This window comes from Bombyx mori, chromosome 14 (genome assembly GCF_030269925.1).
Source record: "Bombyx mori chromosome 14, ASM3026992v2".
Classification (NCBI taxonomy): Eukaryota; Metazoa; Arthropoda; class Insecta; order Lepidoptera; family Bombycidae; genus Bombyx; species Bombyx mori.
In genome coordinates, this window is record NC_085120.1 from 1,828,143 (window position 1) to 1,845,560 (window position 17,418).

The following is a 17,418-nucleotide window of genomic DNA, read 5'->3' on the forward strand; positions in this document are numbered from 1 at the left end:
CGAGATTCAGATTATATATATATATTTATATACAAGAATTGCTCGTTTAAAGATATAAGATAAACTTTGATTGCCGAGAAGGTGATTGAAGCCCACAGAATGAAATATGCAATGCGAATTATTGTGTTACTGCAAATTATAGATTTTAGAAATGTTCACTGTAACTTTTAAAACTTGAAGAATTATCAAACGCTGCTGATGACCATTGACTGACCTGTGGCGCAGCGTCATGATGAGGCTCCTCGGCAGCCGTGACCACAGTGGCCACGCCGAACACCCACAGCGCGAATAAACACCAACGCATCTGTGGACAATGAGAATAACATCCTTCAATTATATCAGTCTCCATCAAATTAAATCTATTTCTACAAGACCCCTCACATACAGGAGGAGTGTGACATTTTGAAGGTACATGTATGTTGGTTTATTTATCCAGCTTAACTATTAAGTATAAGTATATAAGTATTTATATGTATTTTTCATTTTATATTAGTTTTTTTTTTTTTTTAAAAGCTTAGTTTAAAAATCATACTTTAATAGCTTTTATATTGTACACTATTCCCCTCTTATACATCGTATTTCACTCTGCTATTGGTTTGCTGGAAGAAAACTCATGAATGAGTTAAGCTCGCCTTTGTACATAGTATTTAGACATTCTTTAAATCTGTTTTTTTTTTTTTATTGTATTTTCTTTGTGTACAATAAGTATAAATAAGTATCCAGCTTAACTATTAAGTCCTTACATGGCTTTGCATGTATGTACACATCAACTCGACTGGCACAGGTTAATTTTAACCAATGTTAAATCAAATGGGACGTACTAAATTCGGTTGTATTTTTTTGTCATTTTCTAGGTGACTCGATTTTGAAAGTTATTTCATGATCTGTAATATTTGTAATGTAATATTTTAGTTGAGCTTAATAATGTAAATATAATTTATTTTTTTATTCTCAGAGATGCTCCTTCTATAGTGCTTTGACTTTTACACATTTAAGGGTAGGCAGCGGCTTGGCTTCGCTCCTGGCATTGCTGAAGTCCACGGCCGACGGTAACCACTCACCATCAGGTGGGCCGTATGCTCGTCTGCCTACAAGGGCAATAAAAAAAACATGTGTAAGCCAATAGTTTTTCATACCGAAGACCACTGGTTTGTAACTAATCTAGAAGACAATTTTACATAATATAATCTAAAAATAAATACAAAACATAATTCGTTAGGATATTTTCTAAAATTTTCTTGTCATTAATTAATTTATTCCAATGCTGGTTAGCTTAAAAATTTTCTAGATGCTTCCATTCATTATTTGCTTGTGATTTTTATCCTCATTTATACGATGTTCGAGATATTATTTGAGATTCGGAGATCAAATATATAAAATAATAATATGGAACTGTAGCGTTAGTGGCGTAATACATGAGACGCCCGGTGTACTCGTAGCTAGCGATGCGACGAGTCTTAGGTCACATCCGCAGACAGATACTATTTTATTTCTAAACAATCTATTTAATCAAAATTATTGTTTTTAATTTTTTTTTTTTTTTTTTATTGCTTAGATGGGTGGACGAGCTCACAGCCCACCTGGTGTTAAGTGGTTACTGGAGCCCATAGACATCTACAACGTAAATGCACCACCCACCTCGAGATATAAGTTCTAAGGTCTCAGTATAGTTACAACGGCTACCCCACCCTTCAAACCGAAACGCATTACTGCTTCACGGCAGAAATAAGCAGGGCGGTGGTACCTATCCGCGCGGACTCACAAGAGGTCCTACCACCAGTAATTACGCAAATTATAATTTTGCGGGTTTGATTTTTATTACACGATGTTATTCCTTCACCGTGGAAGTCAATCGTGAACATTTGTTGAGTACATATTTCATTAGAAAAATTGGTACCCGCCTGCGGGATTCGAACACCGGTGCATCGCTTCAACACGAATGCACCGGACGTCTTATCCTTTAGGCCACGACGACTTTTGCTTAGCAACCAGTAGTAGCTCTGTTCCTGTTTAAAAGGTGTTATAATATATAATAGTGTTGAGACTTTGAGGTCTCAGGCTGGCAACATTGACGTTTTAACGTCCAAGGATGTACTTTGTTTTTATTTTTTATTGCTTAGATGGGCGGACGAACTCACGGCCCGCCTGGTGTTAAGTGGTGGTTACTGGGTACATATACAACGTAAATATCGCCACTCACCTTGAGACATGGGTACTAAGGTCTTACTTTTAAACCCAAACGCATTACTGATTCACAGCAAAAATAGGCAGGGTGGTGGTGCCTACCTGTGCGGACTCCTACCCAATAGCGTCTTTACCATAAGGGCACACGGGGCCCGTGCCCAGGGCCTCCATTCTCAGGGGGCCCTGAAAGACCGACAATTTCTCGCACACGTTTATTCTCAAAAAATTTTTGGCGGGCACATTACACTTTTTTCACAAATCAGTAATCAGAAGATATTTACAAGGCATATACTATGCCTATAATAGAAGATTTTGCTCAACAGAAATCCCGAATGAAACCGTTATCGAAATCGTAACCAAAAAACCAGGAGCATTCTAATATCATTAATGACATATTATATCATACTGTATTTGATTACCTATAATAAATGGTCTAATACTCAGTAAAAAAATGTTATTATAATTCGCTTTTTTTACTTTCCAAAAGGGCCTCAAATTCTTGTGTGCCCAAGGGCCCCATCCTAGTTTAAGACGTCCCTGGTCCTACCACCATTAGAATGCCATGTACTGCTAAAAGAACAACCACGAAATGAATGGAAGCAATCTATCCGTCCGAAGTTCGGTATTCGCAAATATAAACAGGAGAAAGCGAGTACACCATTTCACAAAGTGTCGCAACAAACTATCTCAGACACTTAGACACTCGCCGACACGTACGTGGAGTTTCAACTTACATCAAGCACTTGGCAACTCGTGTGAGACGACTATGAAAATCACGTTCCTCCAATAATTGAATTAATTCAAACGGTTTCTTTGTTTCTATAAATTCGGTGTCATCAATTATGTGAAAATTTGTTTTTTCCTGGCTGAGACCTTGCTCGCCCACCTTTCCTGGTGCAAAAGCCTCCGTGCCACAAGTAATCCCTCAACCATAAAAAAGTGAAAAGTTCGAATTTGAGTGTAATATTATATGTTTTCTATACTAATATTATAAATATCGCCGGATCTTTTCAGTGGGTCGTGATTCCGATCCGGTAGTAGATTCATTCGCGAAGCAGTTGCTCTTGAGTTGTTAGGTCTCCTTCGGAGGCGCTCGGGCAGTTGTTAGCAAATCCCACCCCTCCTGGCTGAGCCTTTGCTCGCCCACATGTCCTGGTGAAACTGGAAAGGCCTCCGGGCCACCAGTAATCTTTCAATCATAAAAAAAAAACATAAGGGGAGTAACTAACTAGAGCCAGTGACAGAGAGAAAATAAAGAGTGGTAGATTATGGTAGTGGTATGGTCATCTGAAAGAAGTTGGTAGTACGGAGATGACGTATGGGCCACGATAGGGACATGTTGCCCACGTGGTGGGATAAGATCAATAAGACGAAGACACCACAATGACGCCAATGTCGCCAATTGCGCAAACGATATTTGGGAGGCGAAGTCGTGTTTAAACTAGTTCCAACTGTTCGGAAACTAGTTCCGAACAGTTGGATCGTTGGCCATTAAGCAATGTCCGCTGTCGGCCAAAGGCATTGTTTCCCCCCCTACCGATGCTGATAGCCTTGAGAGGCTATTTCAGCTTACCCTAGCGTGTGTAAATAAGCTCACGGGGCTTAAGCCGGAGAGTTGCTAACACTGACCCTAGTAAGAGCAGTGCTTCGCAGAATCTACCACCGGATCGGAAACGCGACCCACTGAGAAGATCCGGCGAGAAACTCAGTGGGCTGTGTCTGTGGGTTAATTCGCTCGTCGAGCCCTTCGTCGCAAGCGACGGGTTCGACGAGGACAGTGACTGGTGCTTGTGGTGCCTAAAAGCACCATTATTGGATCAGGAGGATCCGCAATGACGTGCTTTGGGCGACGTCGACGGTTTACCATTCGGTCTACTGGGTCGGGTATGTAGTTTGAAAGGGATTTGCCACCGTTCTTCCCGATAATCTGGTATAAGTTAGAGTTTATACCCCTTAAAATTTTATATCAATTATGTTAATGCGCTCTGTACTGAGTTCAATTACATTTACGTCACGTGCTACCCACACGTGATCTCAATGTTAAATTTTAAATGAGTTCCAAACGAAGTGACATTATTAAATGCGAATTTAACGTTTATTAATTTTAAATTCAGTTTCAATCTTAGTTTAATTTTGGCATAAATTTTTTATAGAATTTCTCGAATTTCGAGCAATTCAACAACAAAACGGACGATAGCTAATTCCTATCATAAACATTTATCTAGTAGCACAACATACTTATAGAAGTATGTTTAATCACACCTTATTAAGAGACTACCGACCCGCCCTCGCTTCGCCTGTGAAACATTAAATTTTATTATTGATAGCTAAGTCCTGCGATGTTACTCGCGGTTATTGTCGTACCGCGGGTGACGCCGCGGGGTGAAGCTAGTCTCAAAAAAAGTAGCTTAAGTTACTCCTTATATCATCAGTTACCTATTAGTCAAAGTCTCGTCAAAATCGGTCCAGCCGTTCCAGAGATTAGCCGGAACAAACAGACAGACAGACAGACAAAATATGTAAAAAATATTATTTTGGTGTATGTACCATATATATATATTCATATGCATGTAGTAAAAAGCGGTTATTTCATTATTACAAACAGACACTCCAATTTTATTTACATGTATAGATGAGCAATGGAGCTAACTATACACACCGTTTGCAATAAGCACTAGATCCATAAACATAATTGGAACTGCTTCAAATCGTTACGATACGTGAGGTCGATATCCCAACTGAACTATATGTGAATTGTTTGAAACAGCTTACATTGGAAGCTAAATAAAGCCATAATAATAAAGTCGTAACAATGGCTGCGCTAAATTCAATACCAACATCAGTGTTTCAAACACGCATTGAATCGCGTTAAGCCATTCCGATAGTGGACGATGTAAGCTAGTCCATTCGATTCAAACAGATCACCGCGCAATGAGTTAACTGTAAAAAAAAAGGTTCGCTCCCTAACTAATAACCACGGGTCATAGGTTAGCGAGAGATGTGACCTTTCTATTAATAAAATGCGCGGTAAATGTTTTATGCTGACGTATTTATATAGTACTAGGTGACCGGGCCAACGTTGTTTTGCCATAAAATAATCTAAATGCCGACTGAAGCGCCATCTGCTGGGCTGATTTGTGAATCTAAGCCATCCAGGGCATCACCCAAACGCATACAAAAAAATCGTTCAAATCGGTCCAGCCGTTTAGGAAAAGTTCAGTGACAAACACACGCACAGAAGAAATCTATACTATACAATATATAAACCTACAGTGGTTTTTCCGGATGTTCCGATATAACTATTGAACCATGCATCCGATTGATTTGAAAATTGGTATCCATGTAGAAAATACATGTACTTAATGGATAGGGCTAATATTTATATGAGAGTGTTGAACTCCCTAATAATAATGACAATAAATAATAATGATAATTTTAAATGCCCAGCGAAGCGGGCGAATACGGCTAGTATTTATATAAAGATAGAGAAGGAGTGCATAATGCTAATATATTTTTAAAGTTATGCATAAAAATACATTAAAACAATAAAAAAAAACGTGACTTACACTACCTAATATAAAGTAGGTAACTAATATAAAGTTAATGCCTGAATCGGTGAAAATACTTTTAAGAAACGTTGAAGGGACGACATTACTCTTCTACTTTTAGTTACCTCAAGCACCGGTCACCGTCCTCGCCGAACCCATCGTTTGCGACGAAGGGCTCGAGGAGTAAATTAACCCATACACACAGCCCACTGAGTTTCTCGCCGGATCTTCTCAGTAGGTCGCGTTTCCGATCCGGTGGTAGATTCTGCGAAGCACTGCTCTTGCTAGGGCCAGTGTTAGCAATTCTCCGGTTTGAGCCCCGTGAGCTCGTTAGGATGAAGCTGAAATAGCCTCTCAAGGCTATCAGCATAGGTAGGAAGAAAAATAGTCTCACACAGTTTCTGAGGTTATCTACATCAATGAAGACTGCGGCGTATCAAAAATCATTTCATCAACCATTAACTTTAAAGTTGTTTAAGGACGATATTCGCATCTCCGCAAGTCAAGCGACATGCACAGAAAACTCGACGAGAACTCAACTGTTTAAAGTCGAGATTCCAAGAGACGAAATGCACATAGCACATTTCAGTTTTGGTGTACGATACATGTCTCCGTAAGGGCTCAACTTCATTGTATTTTACCCTGAGTTTGAACAATAGACCTCATGATATGTACCGACATGAGATAAATGTACAGGGCTAGATTACGAATTTTGTATAATTTTAATGGAATTATTATTATATTAAAAACTTTTTATAAATTCCCGAGAAGTAAATAGAAAAACAGAATCTCCTTGGCTGATCTTATCTTTGTCGTTTCCTGCTGTACCACTAAATAGTTCTTATGAATTGCTTTAAGGTGGTAAAGACTAAATAGTATGATCATTATATCGAGGGATAAAAGGTTATTTGTCTTAAGTGACATTTCGCTTAATAGATATGCTACCTTAATATTTGTAATTAAAGATGCGTTTTATTTGGTTATTTAACAAGTCGATGTTTTGAATTGACCTTCAATTTAGTTTACCCTATTCAAATAGCTGGAGAACTTTATTGTCATGATATATTTTTCATTTATATTCTTTTGGAACGAAGTTCCTTATGGGACGATGCGGAGGGGTAACCTAACCGGGAAAAAATGTCCGTAACGTAAGATTTTTGTTAGTAATGCACACAGTGTACGACTTAACTTTGTAATAACGTACAAAAAATAACATTTTTTATCATTCATTGACCATAATCTCAGAGCGCTCGTTTGCGCAATCACTAACTCTTATGCAAACAACCGTGAATGAAGTGTACCACAATAAGTTCGCACGTTACCGAATGACCGTGGGTTGTTGCGAAACCTCCGGTTTTATTTTCTTTATTCCTCGAATAGGGCTTAAAATTAATATTTTTATAATAAGGAACTTCGTTCCTATCCGGTGTCCCAGGACAACACACATCTTTTTTTTTTATTGCCCTTGTAGGCAGACGAGCATACGGCCCACTTGATAGTGAGAGGTTATCGTCACCTTCTTTTTTATTTATTTATTATTTTTATCATTTTAAAATTTTAAACATTAAATGGTTCTGCCGTATATTTGCAAAGATGTTGCTTGAATCAAATACCCATCGATATATACCTGAACTGTGAGGAATTGTTCGAGATGATACCAACGTCTCGTTTTTACCATCGCACCGCCCGCCACCGGAGTAGAGTTCATCCATACTACCTGGAGCCACTGCGGTCATCCACAGTGCGTTTCCAGAGATCTTTTTTGCCACGTACCATCCGGCTATGGAATGAGCTCCCCTCCACGGTGTTTCCCGAGCGCTATGACATGTCCTTCTTCAAACGAGGCTTGTGGAGAGTATTAAGCGGTAGGCAGCGGCTTGGCTCTGCCCTTGGCATTGCTGAAGTCCATGGGCGACGGTAACCACTCACCATCAGGTGGGCCGTATGCTCGTCTGCCTAGAAAGGCAATAAAAAAAAAAAAAGAAGCTATATAAATACTTCGTTAAATGCTTACATCGATACGACGAGAACAATTACGGTTCTACAAAAGGAATCCATACATTACGAATTCTATTGAACGTGTAATACTTTCAGACGTAAGAAGAAGCTTGAGAAGCGTCCTACGTCGCAATGCAGTACCGCCTTGAACCCTTTTGATGTCACAAATATTGTTTTGTTAAACAACACCAGCGAACACGTGTTCGATTATCATCACCATCATAGTCGGCTGCTCTCGGCAGAGCTGTCGTGGTCATGTGGAATCCTTGCTGTTATGTGGTTACTGGAGCCCCATAGACATCTACAACGTAAATGCGCCACCCACCTTGAGATATAAGTTCTAAGGTCTCAGTATAGATACAACGGCTGCCCCACCCTTCAAACTGAAACGCATGACTGCTTCACGGCAGAAATAGGCAGGGCGGTGGCACCTACCCGCGCGGACTCACAAGAGGTCCTACCACCAGTATCCTACCACAGTAGAACTTATATCTAAAGGTGGGTGGCGCATTTACGTTGTAGATGTCTATGGGCTCCAGTAATCACTTAACACCAGGTGGGCTGTGAGCTCGTCCACCCATCTAAGCAATAAAAAAAAAGGAGAAATAGACGGATTTGAAGGTTAAATTTATAAGTTTTTTATTTTTACCAAAACTAATTTAGTTTTAACGTAAATGCCTATTTTTATCATGGTAAGGAGCGCGTCGTGAAATGATCACTGTCGGGGTCGGAGCCAGGCGGAACAAAAGTTATTCGAGCAATAGGTCCTTTAAAATTGTCACTTTGCGGCTCTGACGTCCTCAGTACGTTTGTTACTTTCTGACCTGTCACGGAAATTCCAGTTGAATAAAACTGAGGAGAATAAAAAATATAAAATAAATGATGATTGTGTTTTCATGCGTATCGTAATTGGTTTGTATATTTTTTTTTTATGTCAAAATTTCAAATGTGTTTAGTTACGGCTGTTTCTCTATTGAATTCGGAATGAGCGACTGTTTCGCGGCAAAATTTGTCAGCACTATCCACTGCAGGTTTGCAATACAGGTAACCCTTATAGGATAAACACGGGATTTTACAACACGGTCCACTACAACACGAAAAGAAAAAATCGCCAAAACCCTCTTATAACACGGTAATTCTACAACACGATAACGTGATTTTAGTTTAAAATTATTTATAACATAACATTATATATTACTAGCAACCCGCCCACGCTTCGCTTCGAAAACTGTAATTTATTATTGATTTCTCCACTATTTAATGGATGTTATTATACATATAAACCTTCCTCTTCAATCGCTCTATTATCTATTAAAAAAAAAACGTATCAAAATCCGTTGCGTAGTTTTAAAGATTTAAGCATACATAGGGATATAGGGACAGAGAAAGTGACTTTGTTTTATACTATGTAGTGATGATACACAATAAATGAGAATAACCGAAATTTTACTGTAATAAAAAATAAAAAATAAAATGTGTGCAATTCACACGTGGTAGAAGTGAAACCTTCCAAAATTAAAATACAATTATCCTAAACGTCTTAAGTATATGTAAAATTTTGTCATTAGTAAATAATTGTAAGGTAGCGCCCTCTGTGAATTGATATTTTAATTTCACGGATAATCCTAAATTAAAATTCACTACAAGAACTTTCATACACACGTTAGTATTAAAAAATCTCACAGATGGCGCTGTATTAAATAGTATGTATATTTCTGTCTCATTCTTTGCTGGCTTCATCCTACACATTTTTGTATTTGTGTCTCTTACCTGTCGTTTTTTCCGTTGCATCCGGTTTGAAATCACAACGATTCTAAAGAAGTTTTCACTTCAATAATAAATGTAATAAAATAAAGGTGTAGTTGAGATGTATCATTTAGATACTCTCCTTTTTGTACTGACTGGCTTCTAGTCTCATACGAGTATAACACGATAGGAACGTATCTAACGTTTTATAGGAGGGTTAGCTTTACATAACTAGAGTATACAGCCCTATACAGTACTTATATATAATTCATATTATGTCAAATCATATCCGACAAGGGGGACGGGGCAATGCAAAGCCGCGATCGCCCGAAACATGTCTTGCCGGAATCCCCGGATCCACTCCGGTGCTTTTAGGACCCTCAAGCACCGGTCACCGTCCTCGTCGAACTCGCCGATTACGACGAAGGGTTCGACGAGCGAATTAACCCATAGACACAGGCTTCTGAGATTCTCGCTGGATTTTCTCAGTGGGTAAAGATTCCGATCCGGTGGTAGATTCTGCGAAGCACTGCTCTATCTAGGGCTAGTGTTAGAAAATTCTCCTCATGTTGAACCCGTGAGCTCACCTATCCGCCCGCGCGAAATTGGAATAGCCTGTCAGGCTATCACTGAATAGGTACAAAAAATGTCAACTGACTAATATAATCTATACTAATTTATAAATCTGCAGTGGTTTTTACGGATGTTCCGTTATAACACCTGAACCATGCATCCGATTGACTTAAAACTTGGTACCCGTGTAGAAAATACATGTACTTAATGGATAGGCTAATATTTATATGAGTGTTGGACTCCCTAATAATAATGAAATTAAATAATACTGTTAAATTTAAATGCCCAGCGAAGCGGGCGAGTACGGCTTGTATAAATAAGGCCTGTGTGCTTACGATTAAAACAAAACAGTTTGAAAATAAAATACTCTAATAATTGGCTTTAATACTGATACGAAGCGTTGTCCAATGCACCTTGAGCCATGTTCATGTTTCACTTAAGTATTTATAGTTCAGATTAAGGTAACAGTGCGTTGAATATGAGCTCTTTTTATATTGGTTCAGTATAGGTCATCGGGTGACACTATTTATGTTGCAGTATCGATTTCATTGGGCCTTGTAGGCTTAGGTACTGAAAAGGTACGCGCGTATAATTTTATCTGTTATAACTTATGCTCACAATTACGAAGGGATTTTCGTTTCAGAGTGTATCTGATGATAAAATGAAATCCCGTTTTGTTGCTTACTTTATTAATATATGAGATGCTTGTTTTTTTTTGTATTTTAGTTAAATGATTTATTTATTAAAAAAAGTACTGCCACATCACAAACGTTTAACATTGAAAATAAAACTATTTCATTTATGGCCTGATGCATGTGACAATAACGGCGTACATTGGCAATTCATCGGCCATGAAAACATACTTGAAATTCAAATTTAACAAGTAAAAAGAAAAGAAGAAATGTCAATATAATATCAAGCAAAAAGTCAATGATGAAGTAAAGCAGCGGGAATGTTTCCCTCGTAAAATTTGTTATTGACAGAGAGTAGTTAGATACAGATTGTTACAATTACAGATTAGTTAGCTTATTATCATTTCAGATTTGTGCAAGCCTATAGATTTGGAACGAACGACAATTCTGATGTGATCGTTTTGATTATAGCTGATAAATTAAAAATGAAGGATGTAATTTTTATTTGTAACTAGCGACCCGCCCTCGCTTCGCTTCGGAAACATTAAAACACAGATGAAAAAAAAATAATAATAAAAAAAAAAAAATTGCCTATGTTCATCAGGGACAATGTCGGCTTCTAATGGAAAAATAATTTTTCAAATCGGTCCAGTAGTTTCGGAGCCTATTCGAAACAAACAAACAAACAAAACTTTCCTCTTTATAATATTAGTATAGATCTAATACAAAAATTAGATCAACATAATAATATTACATTTCATAAAATACATTTATTTTTTTGTTGGTAATATGCAAAATGCGGTAAACCCATATGAGTGTGGAATTAATTAACGGTTTTATGTTAAGTACGTAGGGATCCGGCTCTGCTCGAACCAAGAGATGCAAATGCGAGCCGCGGTCCGAAGTTCGGGTTTTGTGGGGAATGGTTTTCAAACGATTCCGTGTTTGAATTCAAATATGCTAAGTTTGTGAGAAGCAAAATGAATATTACCGCGTTATTAAATAATTGAAAAAAAATCATAATAATGTAATATTTGTTTCGTTGCCTATTTTGATCAAGAAAGAGCCACCTACTGGTGGTAGGACCTCTTGGGAGTCCGCACGGGTAGGTACCACCGCCTTGCCTATTTCCGCCGTGAAGCAGTAATGCATTTCGGTTCGAAGGGTGGGGTAGCCGTTGTAACTATACTGAGACCTTAGAACTTATATCTCAAGGTGGGTGGCGCATCTACGTTGTAGATGTCTATGGGCTCCAGTAACCACTTAACGTGACTTAACACCAGGTGGGCTGTGAGCTCGTCCACCCATCTAAGCAATAAATAAAAAATATACTACATAATACGCTAGTTTGTGGTTTTTTTTTCGGTAGAATTCAGACCCATTTCATGCATGGAATCTGTCAGCTTGTTTCGATAAAAGCGTCATAAGTAGTTCTTTTTGACATCGTTTTTTTATTTCTTTTGATCGTGACTAAAGCGAAGTTTCGTTAGGATAAAAAGATAACAGTGTACACGCGTTATTATCTCAACTATTCTGAAAGCTAGTACAAAAATAAATGCCGCTGGTGCTTATATATAGCATAGTATTGTGTTTTGATTTCGCGATTACATTATTAGAATAATTTTTGTAAGCACTAAAGTTGTCCGTATCTATCTTAAAGTGTTCAAAACGTCCGAATTAATATCATTATAATTATCATTGTCATTAGAATAAAAAACCGTGAGATTGTAATAAAATGTATATGTTACATCTGTATATGATAAACGAAGCGCGCCATCTAGGGGATACGAGCTGCAACTACTCGTCAAACATCGGCTCACTTCGGGTGGCGTGCTTCGGAAGAGTCGAGTTGTCATCGCTCGGGTTAAATCAAAGCACATTCATTGCCTGACTTAAGAAGAGTGAAGACGTTCTGGAACTGTCATCGCTTTGCACAGCTCATTCTCTTTGCACGACTACCCACCATACGCCAAGTATGTCAAAAAATATATAAGATATCGGGTCATTCATAGCCTGACTTAAGAAGAGTGAAGACGTCTCGGAACTGTCATCGCTTTGCACAGCTCAATCTAAAGAGATTGCAAAAGCACGACTACCCACCATACGCCCTCTATGTCAAAAAATAATTAAGATGTCGACCGACCCAATCTGCGTCATATACATACACTAGCTTTTGCCACATTAGAAAGTGAAAATACATTTGAATTATAGAATGTTAACTAGCTATTTAAATCGCCTATTTTGAAACATTCTTTATTGGTGCTCCACTTGTATTGGTCTTACCGTGATGTTATATAACCTATAGCCTTCCTCATTAAATGAGCTATCTGAAACTGAAAGAATTTTTCAAATCAGACCAGTAATTCCTGAGATTAGCGCGCTCAAACAAACAAACTCTTCAGATTTATATATTAGTATAGATAAGTATATTAGTACATACATACATATATGAAGTTTTAATGATGCTTAGATGGTTCACGTTTATGTACGCCGACCTCATATATGTGGTTGGGATATAGGAGTTGATTTAATAAAGTAAAGTGGAGGGAAATAGGCCAAAAGGGCGTAGTACCATGCGTTGGTCCGACCAAATTAAGACGACATTGGACTCCAGCATCAATGTCGCTATCCACTGCGTAGAGGACTGGAATGAATGGAGAAACATAGTTCGAACAAAAGTGCTCGGTAAAGGTCACGACCCTCAGCAGTGAGGAACACGATGCAGGGACGAGGAAGAGGAAAGCGGGAACAATACTCAATAGCAAAACTCTCTTGGAGTGTAGTAACGTGTGCAAATAAAAAAGGGTGCGTGTACTTATGTACGCGCGTAAGAAGTTACACTTTATTTTTATAATTTTTTTTTTTTAATCAATTTGAAAAAAAAAATCGATTAAACAACATCCTCAAACACGCATATTGGACATCCCTTTTCTTGACATCGTATAAATTCGGTAATTCTCGGTACGGTTCGGAAAGTTCACCTGCGGCTATATTCAGACTCGCCAAGTTACGTCGGTCGTATTGTAATGAGCGATTTAGTGGGCAACTTCATTCTGTTAATTTTATGTCACGGTGCGCGCGCATCGTAAAATTTTACTCTCATCAATTTTTCATAACGCGCCTAAAGAAGTATAACTTAAAAAAATTACAAAAGTTCCACAACATCATTGACGTCGCTCCGAAAATAGTCCTTATTGGTTCTCAGTTAAGATCGACTCTAAAATTTGAAGGCGACAAGTGAGACAAAGAGTTCTCATCGAGAATACGTGACATACAACGTTTCTTTTGTCCGTGTCCTTATTGTGTGATAGTCAAAATGATGATTTCCAAAAGTAGGAGAAACGTCTCAAACAAAGGATTCTTACTGCATGGCGGGTTCGGCTGTGATTTAGAAACAGCGATACGACGAGCTAAATATTTTTATTTAGTCTCAATTAGAACAGCTACCGTTTCATAGCTCATAAGGTATCTCACTCTAATCATGTATGCCTTCAGACGCGTTAAATGATCACGACATGAGCTCGCAGCCCACCTGGTGTTAAGTAGTTAATGGAGCCCATAGACGTCCTCCAGTGTTTCCCGAGCACTATGAGATGTCCTTCTTCAAACGAGGTTAGTGGACAGTACTTAACGGTAGGCAGCGACTCGGCTCTGCTCTTAGCATTGCTGAAGTCCATGGGCGACGGTAATCACTCGCCAACAGGTGAGCTGTATGCTCGTCTGCTTACAAGGAAAATAAAAAAATATGCAAGCTTATCTTGAAAATATCGTAAGCGAGATTCAGGCATCTGTCAAATATTTTGAGTTGTATGATGACTACCCGCTACAACTTAAATACCTATATTCTTTTATTGATTTATTTTTTATTGCTTAGATGGGTAGACGAGCTCACAGCCCACCTGGTCTTAAGTGGTTACTGTAGCCCATAGACATCTACAACGTAAATGCGCCACCCACCTTGAAATAAGTTCTAAGGTCTCAGTATAGTTACAACGGCTGCCCTACCCTTCAAATCGAAACGCATTACTGCTTCACGGCAGAAATAGGCAGGGCGGTGGTACATTTCCGCGCGAACTCACAATAGGTCCCACCACCAGTAATTACGCAAATTATAATTTTGCGGGTTTGATTTTTATTACACAATGTTATTCCTTCACCGTGGAAGTCAATCGTGAACATTTGTTGAGTACGTATTTCATTATAAAAATTGGTACCCGCCTGGGATTTGAACACCGGTGCAACGCTCAACTCGAATGCACCGGACGTCTTATCCTTTAGGCCACGATGACCAATCTACAACGTAACCCACCCACCTCACGACATGAGTTCTAAGGTCTCCGTTTTTACAATACAACGGCTACCCCACCCTTCAAACCGAAACGCATGGCTGCTTCACGGCAGAAATAGACAGGGTGGTGATACCTACCCGCGCGGATTCACAAGACCCCCTACCACCAGTACATTATTAAGCGAAAAGTGTTTTATTTGAAAACGCTAATCTCTACAAGAAGAACACGTCCTTATGACGAAACTAAGGCTTTGTTTGAGTGTTGAGTTGCTTTTGCGGGTTCTGAATGGAGTCCTCCTGACTTTTCGGAAACTTTCAGGGGCAATCAATAATAAGTTTCGTCTAACGTTCTAGTGTTGAAGTAGATAATGTACACACACATATGTACTCGTGTCGTGTCAAAAGCTTAAAGTTAAAACGGCTTGGAATTTGAAGGTGTCTCAGTCTCTTTTAGTTAAGTCTATAACAATACTGAGGTACTCAAGGTGGGTGCCGCATTTACGTTGTAGATGCCTATGGCCTCCAGTAACCATTTAACACCAGGTGGGCTGTGAGCTCGTCCACCCGTCTAAGCAATAAAAAAAATTCTGAGGGTTGTGGATACGAGACACGGTAATCACTTAATTTCAAACCTGTTGCGAATATGTATAGATAGATAGACAGATAAAAGCACTAGCTTTTCAAAATACAGTTTAAAAATTGTGAATTTAACCAATTATAAAGCTTCAACACGTCCATGTAACTTAAGTCACGTAAGCTCGAAGGGAAGCTCGCAGGTGTTGCGTGACGTAACGAACGCTCCGGGAGACACGTGTTGATGACAAGTTTTTATTTCTCGACTCGAGATTAATGTGTTACAGCGAGTTTCGATATCGCACGTGTCTTTTTTATTGCCTTCGAAGGAAAATTAACGTGCGACTCACTTCATGATGAGTACTTTCTCACTGACGAGAATCCAGAAAAGCTGCCTGCTACTGAAGAGTCTACGTGCCTAGCTTAAAGTACGTGCCATACCCTCAGAAAGCTATAGAGGATAGTAAACCCTTTGAAACGCAGGGCGGTTCCAGTCTCAGGCAGGGTTGCCAAGCCCGGCATAGAGCAAAACTGTAGATATGCTTAAAAAAACTGTAGAAAACTGTAAATATCAAATTAAAAAACAATAAATCTACATCTTTATCTTTATATTATAGTAGCTGTACCCGACCGCTTCGCTGGGAATTTAAAATTAACATTATTATTTTTCACCCCCACAAACATTCTCATCATTAACGCCCCCGCAACTGGTGTAGGGAGTCCAACACTCATATAAATATTGGCCTATCCATTAAGTACATGTATTTTCTATATAGATACCAAGTTTCAAGTCAATCGGATGCATGGTTCATTCAGGAGTTATAACGGAACATCCATAAAAACCACTGTAGATTTATATATTAGTATAGATTTTTTATAATTTAATGTTAGTAATAATAAATAGAATACATTGTAGGGAGGGCATTAAGAACAAGAAAAATTGTGTAATTATCAAAGTTTTTATCGAATTAAATGTCAAAATCAAAAGTCTCAAGGATGCAATTATTCCAGTGGCTGCATGTTAGATAGTATTACTGCTACTATTTCATTTTCAATTTGTAAGTTTTCTTGATTTTCTGTTTCGTCTTTACTTTTGTTAAAATCGTACATATTTTTATTGAATTTTTTGAAATGGTCATTTGTCACATTGAACTCAAAACAATTTATTTCTGACTTTGTGTGCAAGGTACCTTTTATTGTGGTCGTAGAAAGTTTATTTCTTTTTTTTGTTTTTTATTCCTACCTAAGCTGATAGCCTTGAGAGGCTATTTCAGCGTAACCTTAACTAGTAGGTGAGCTCATGGGGCTCAAACCTGACGACGTCGCTAACACGAACCCTAGCAAGAGGCGTGCTTCTCAGAATCTACCACCGGATCGGAAACGCGACCCACTGAGAAGATCCGGCGAGAAGCTCAGTGGGCTGTGTGTATGGGTTAATTTACTCGTCGAGCCCTTCGTCGCAAGCGACGGGTTCGACGAGAACGGTGACCGGTGCTTGAGGTACCTAAAAGCATATTTAATGGATCGGGAGGATTTTTATTTCTTAGTCTCGTTTTCTAATAAAATAGATGACGCTAGCATATTACATAAAAAACTGTAGATTTCGAGGTCTAAATTGAAACCTAAGAGAATTTCCGAAAAACTGTAGATCTACAGTTAAAACTGTAAGGTTGGCAACAGTGATCTCAGGTAATATGGAGGATTTCTATTACGACGATGAGTACCGCGATGGTAAAATGGATATGAATGGATCACCTCAAGTGACTCCTCCGAGCCTGTCGAAATGCTAATCAGATTTTGAGGTCGTGACCACGGCTTTCGATATAGAAACTGAAGTCCCAATAAATAAATAAATAAATGATATTTATTCCCTATT

At 38.6% G+C, this 17,418-nt stretch overlaps 1 protein-coding gene across 2 annotated transcripts in view; it reads right to left on the reverse strand.

Annotated features, from left to right (window-relative positions):
* The window catches only part of PTSP (prothoracicostatic peptide), a 90,226-nt gene that overhangs the window by 13,521 nt on the left and 59,287 nt on the right, over positions 1 to 17,418 (reverse strand). For both annotated transcript variants that reach the window (XM_012697121.4, NM_001043425.1), the window contains 1 exon segment: positions 215 to 304. In XM_012697121.4, the coding sequence (XP_012552575.1) occupies positions 215 to 304 (90 nt within the window).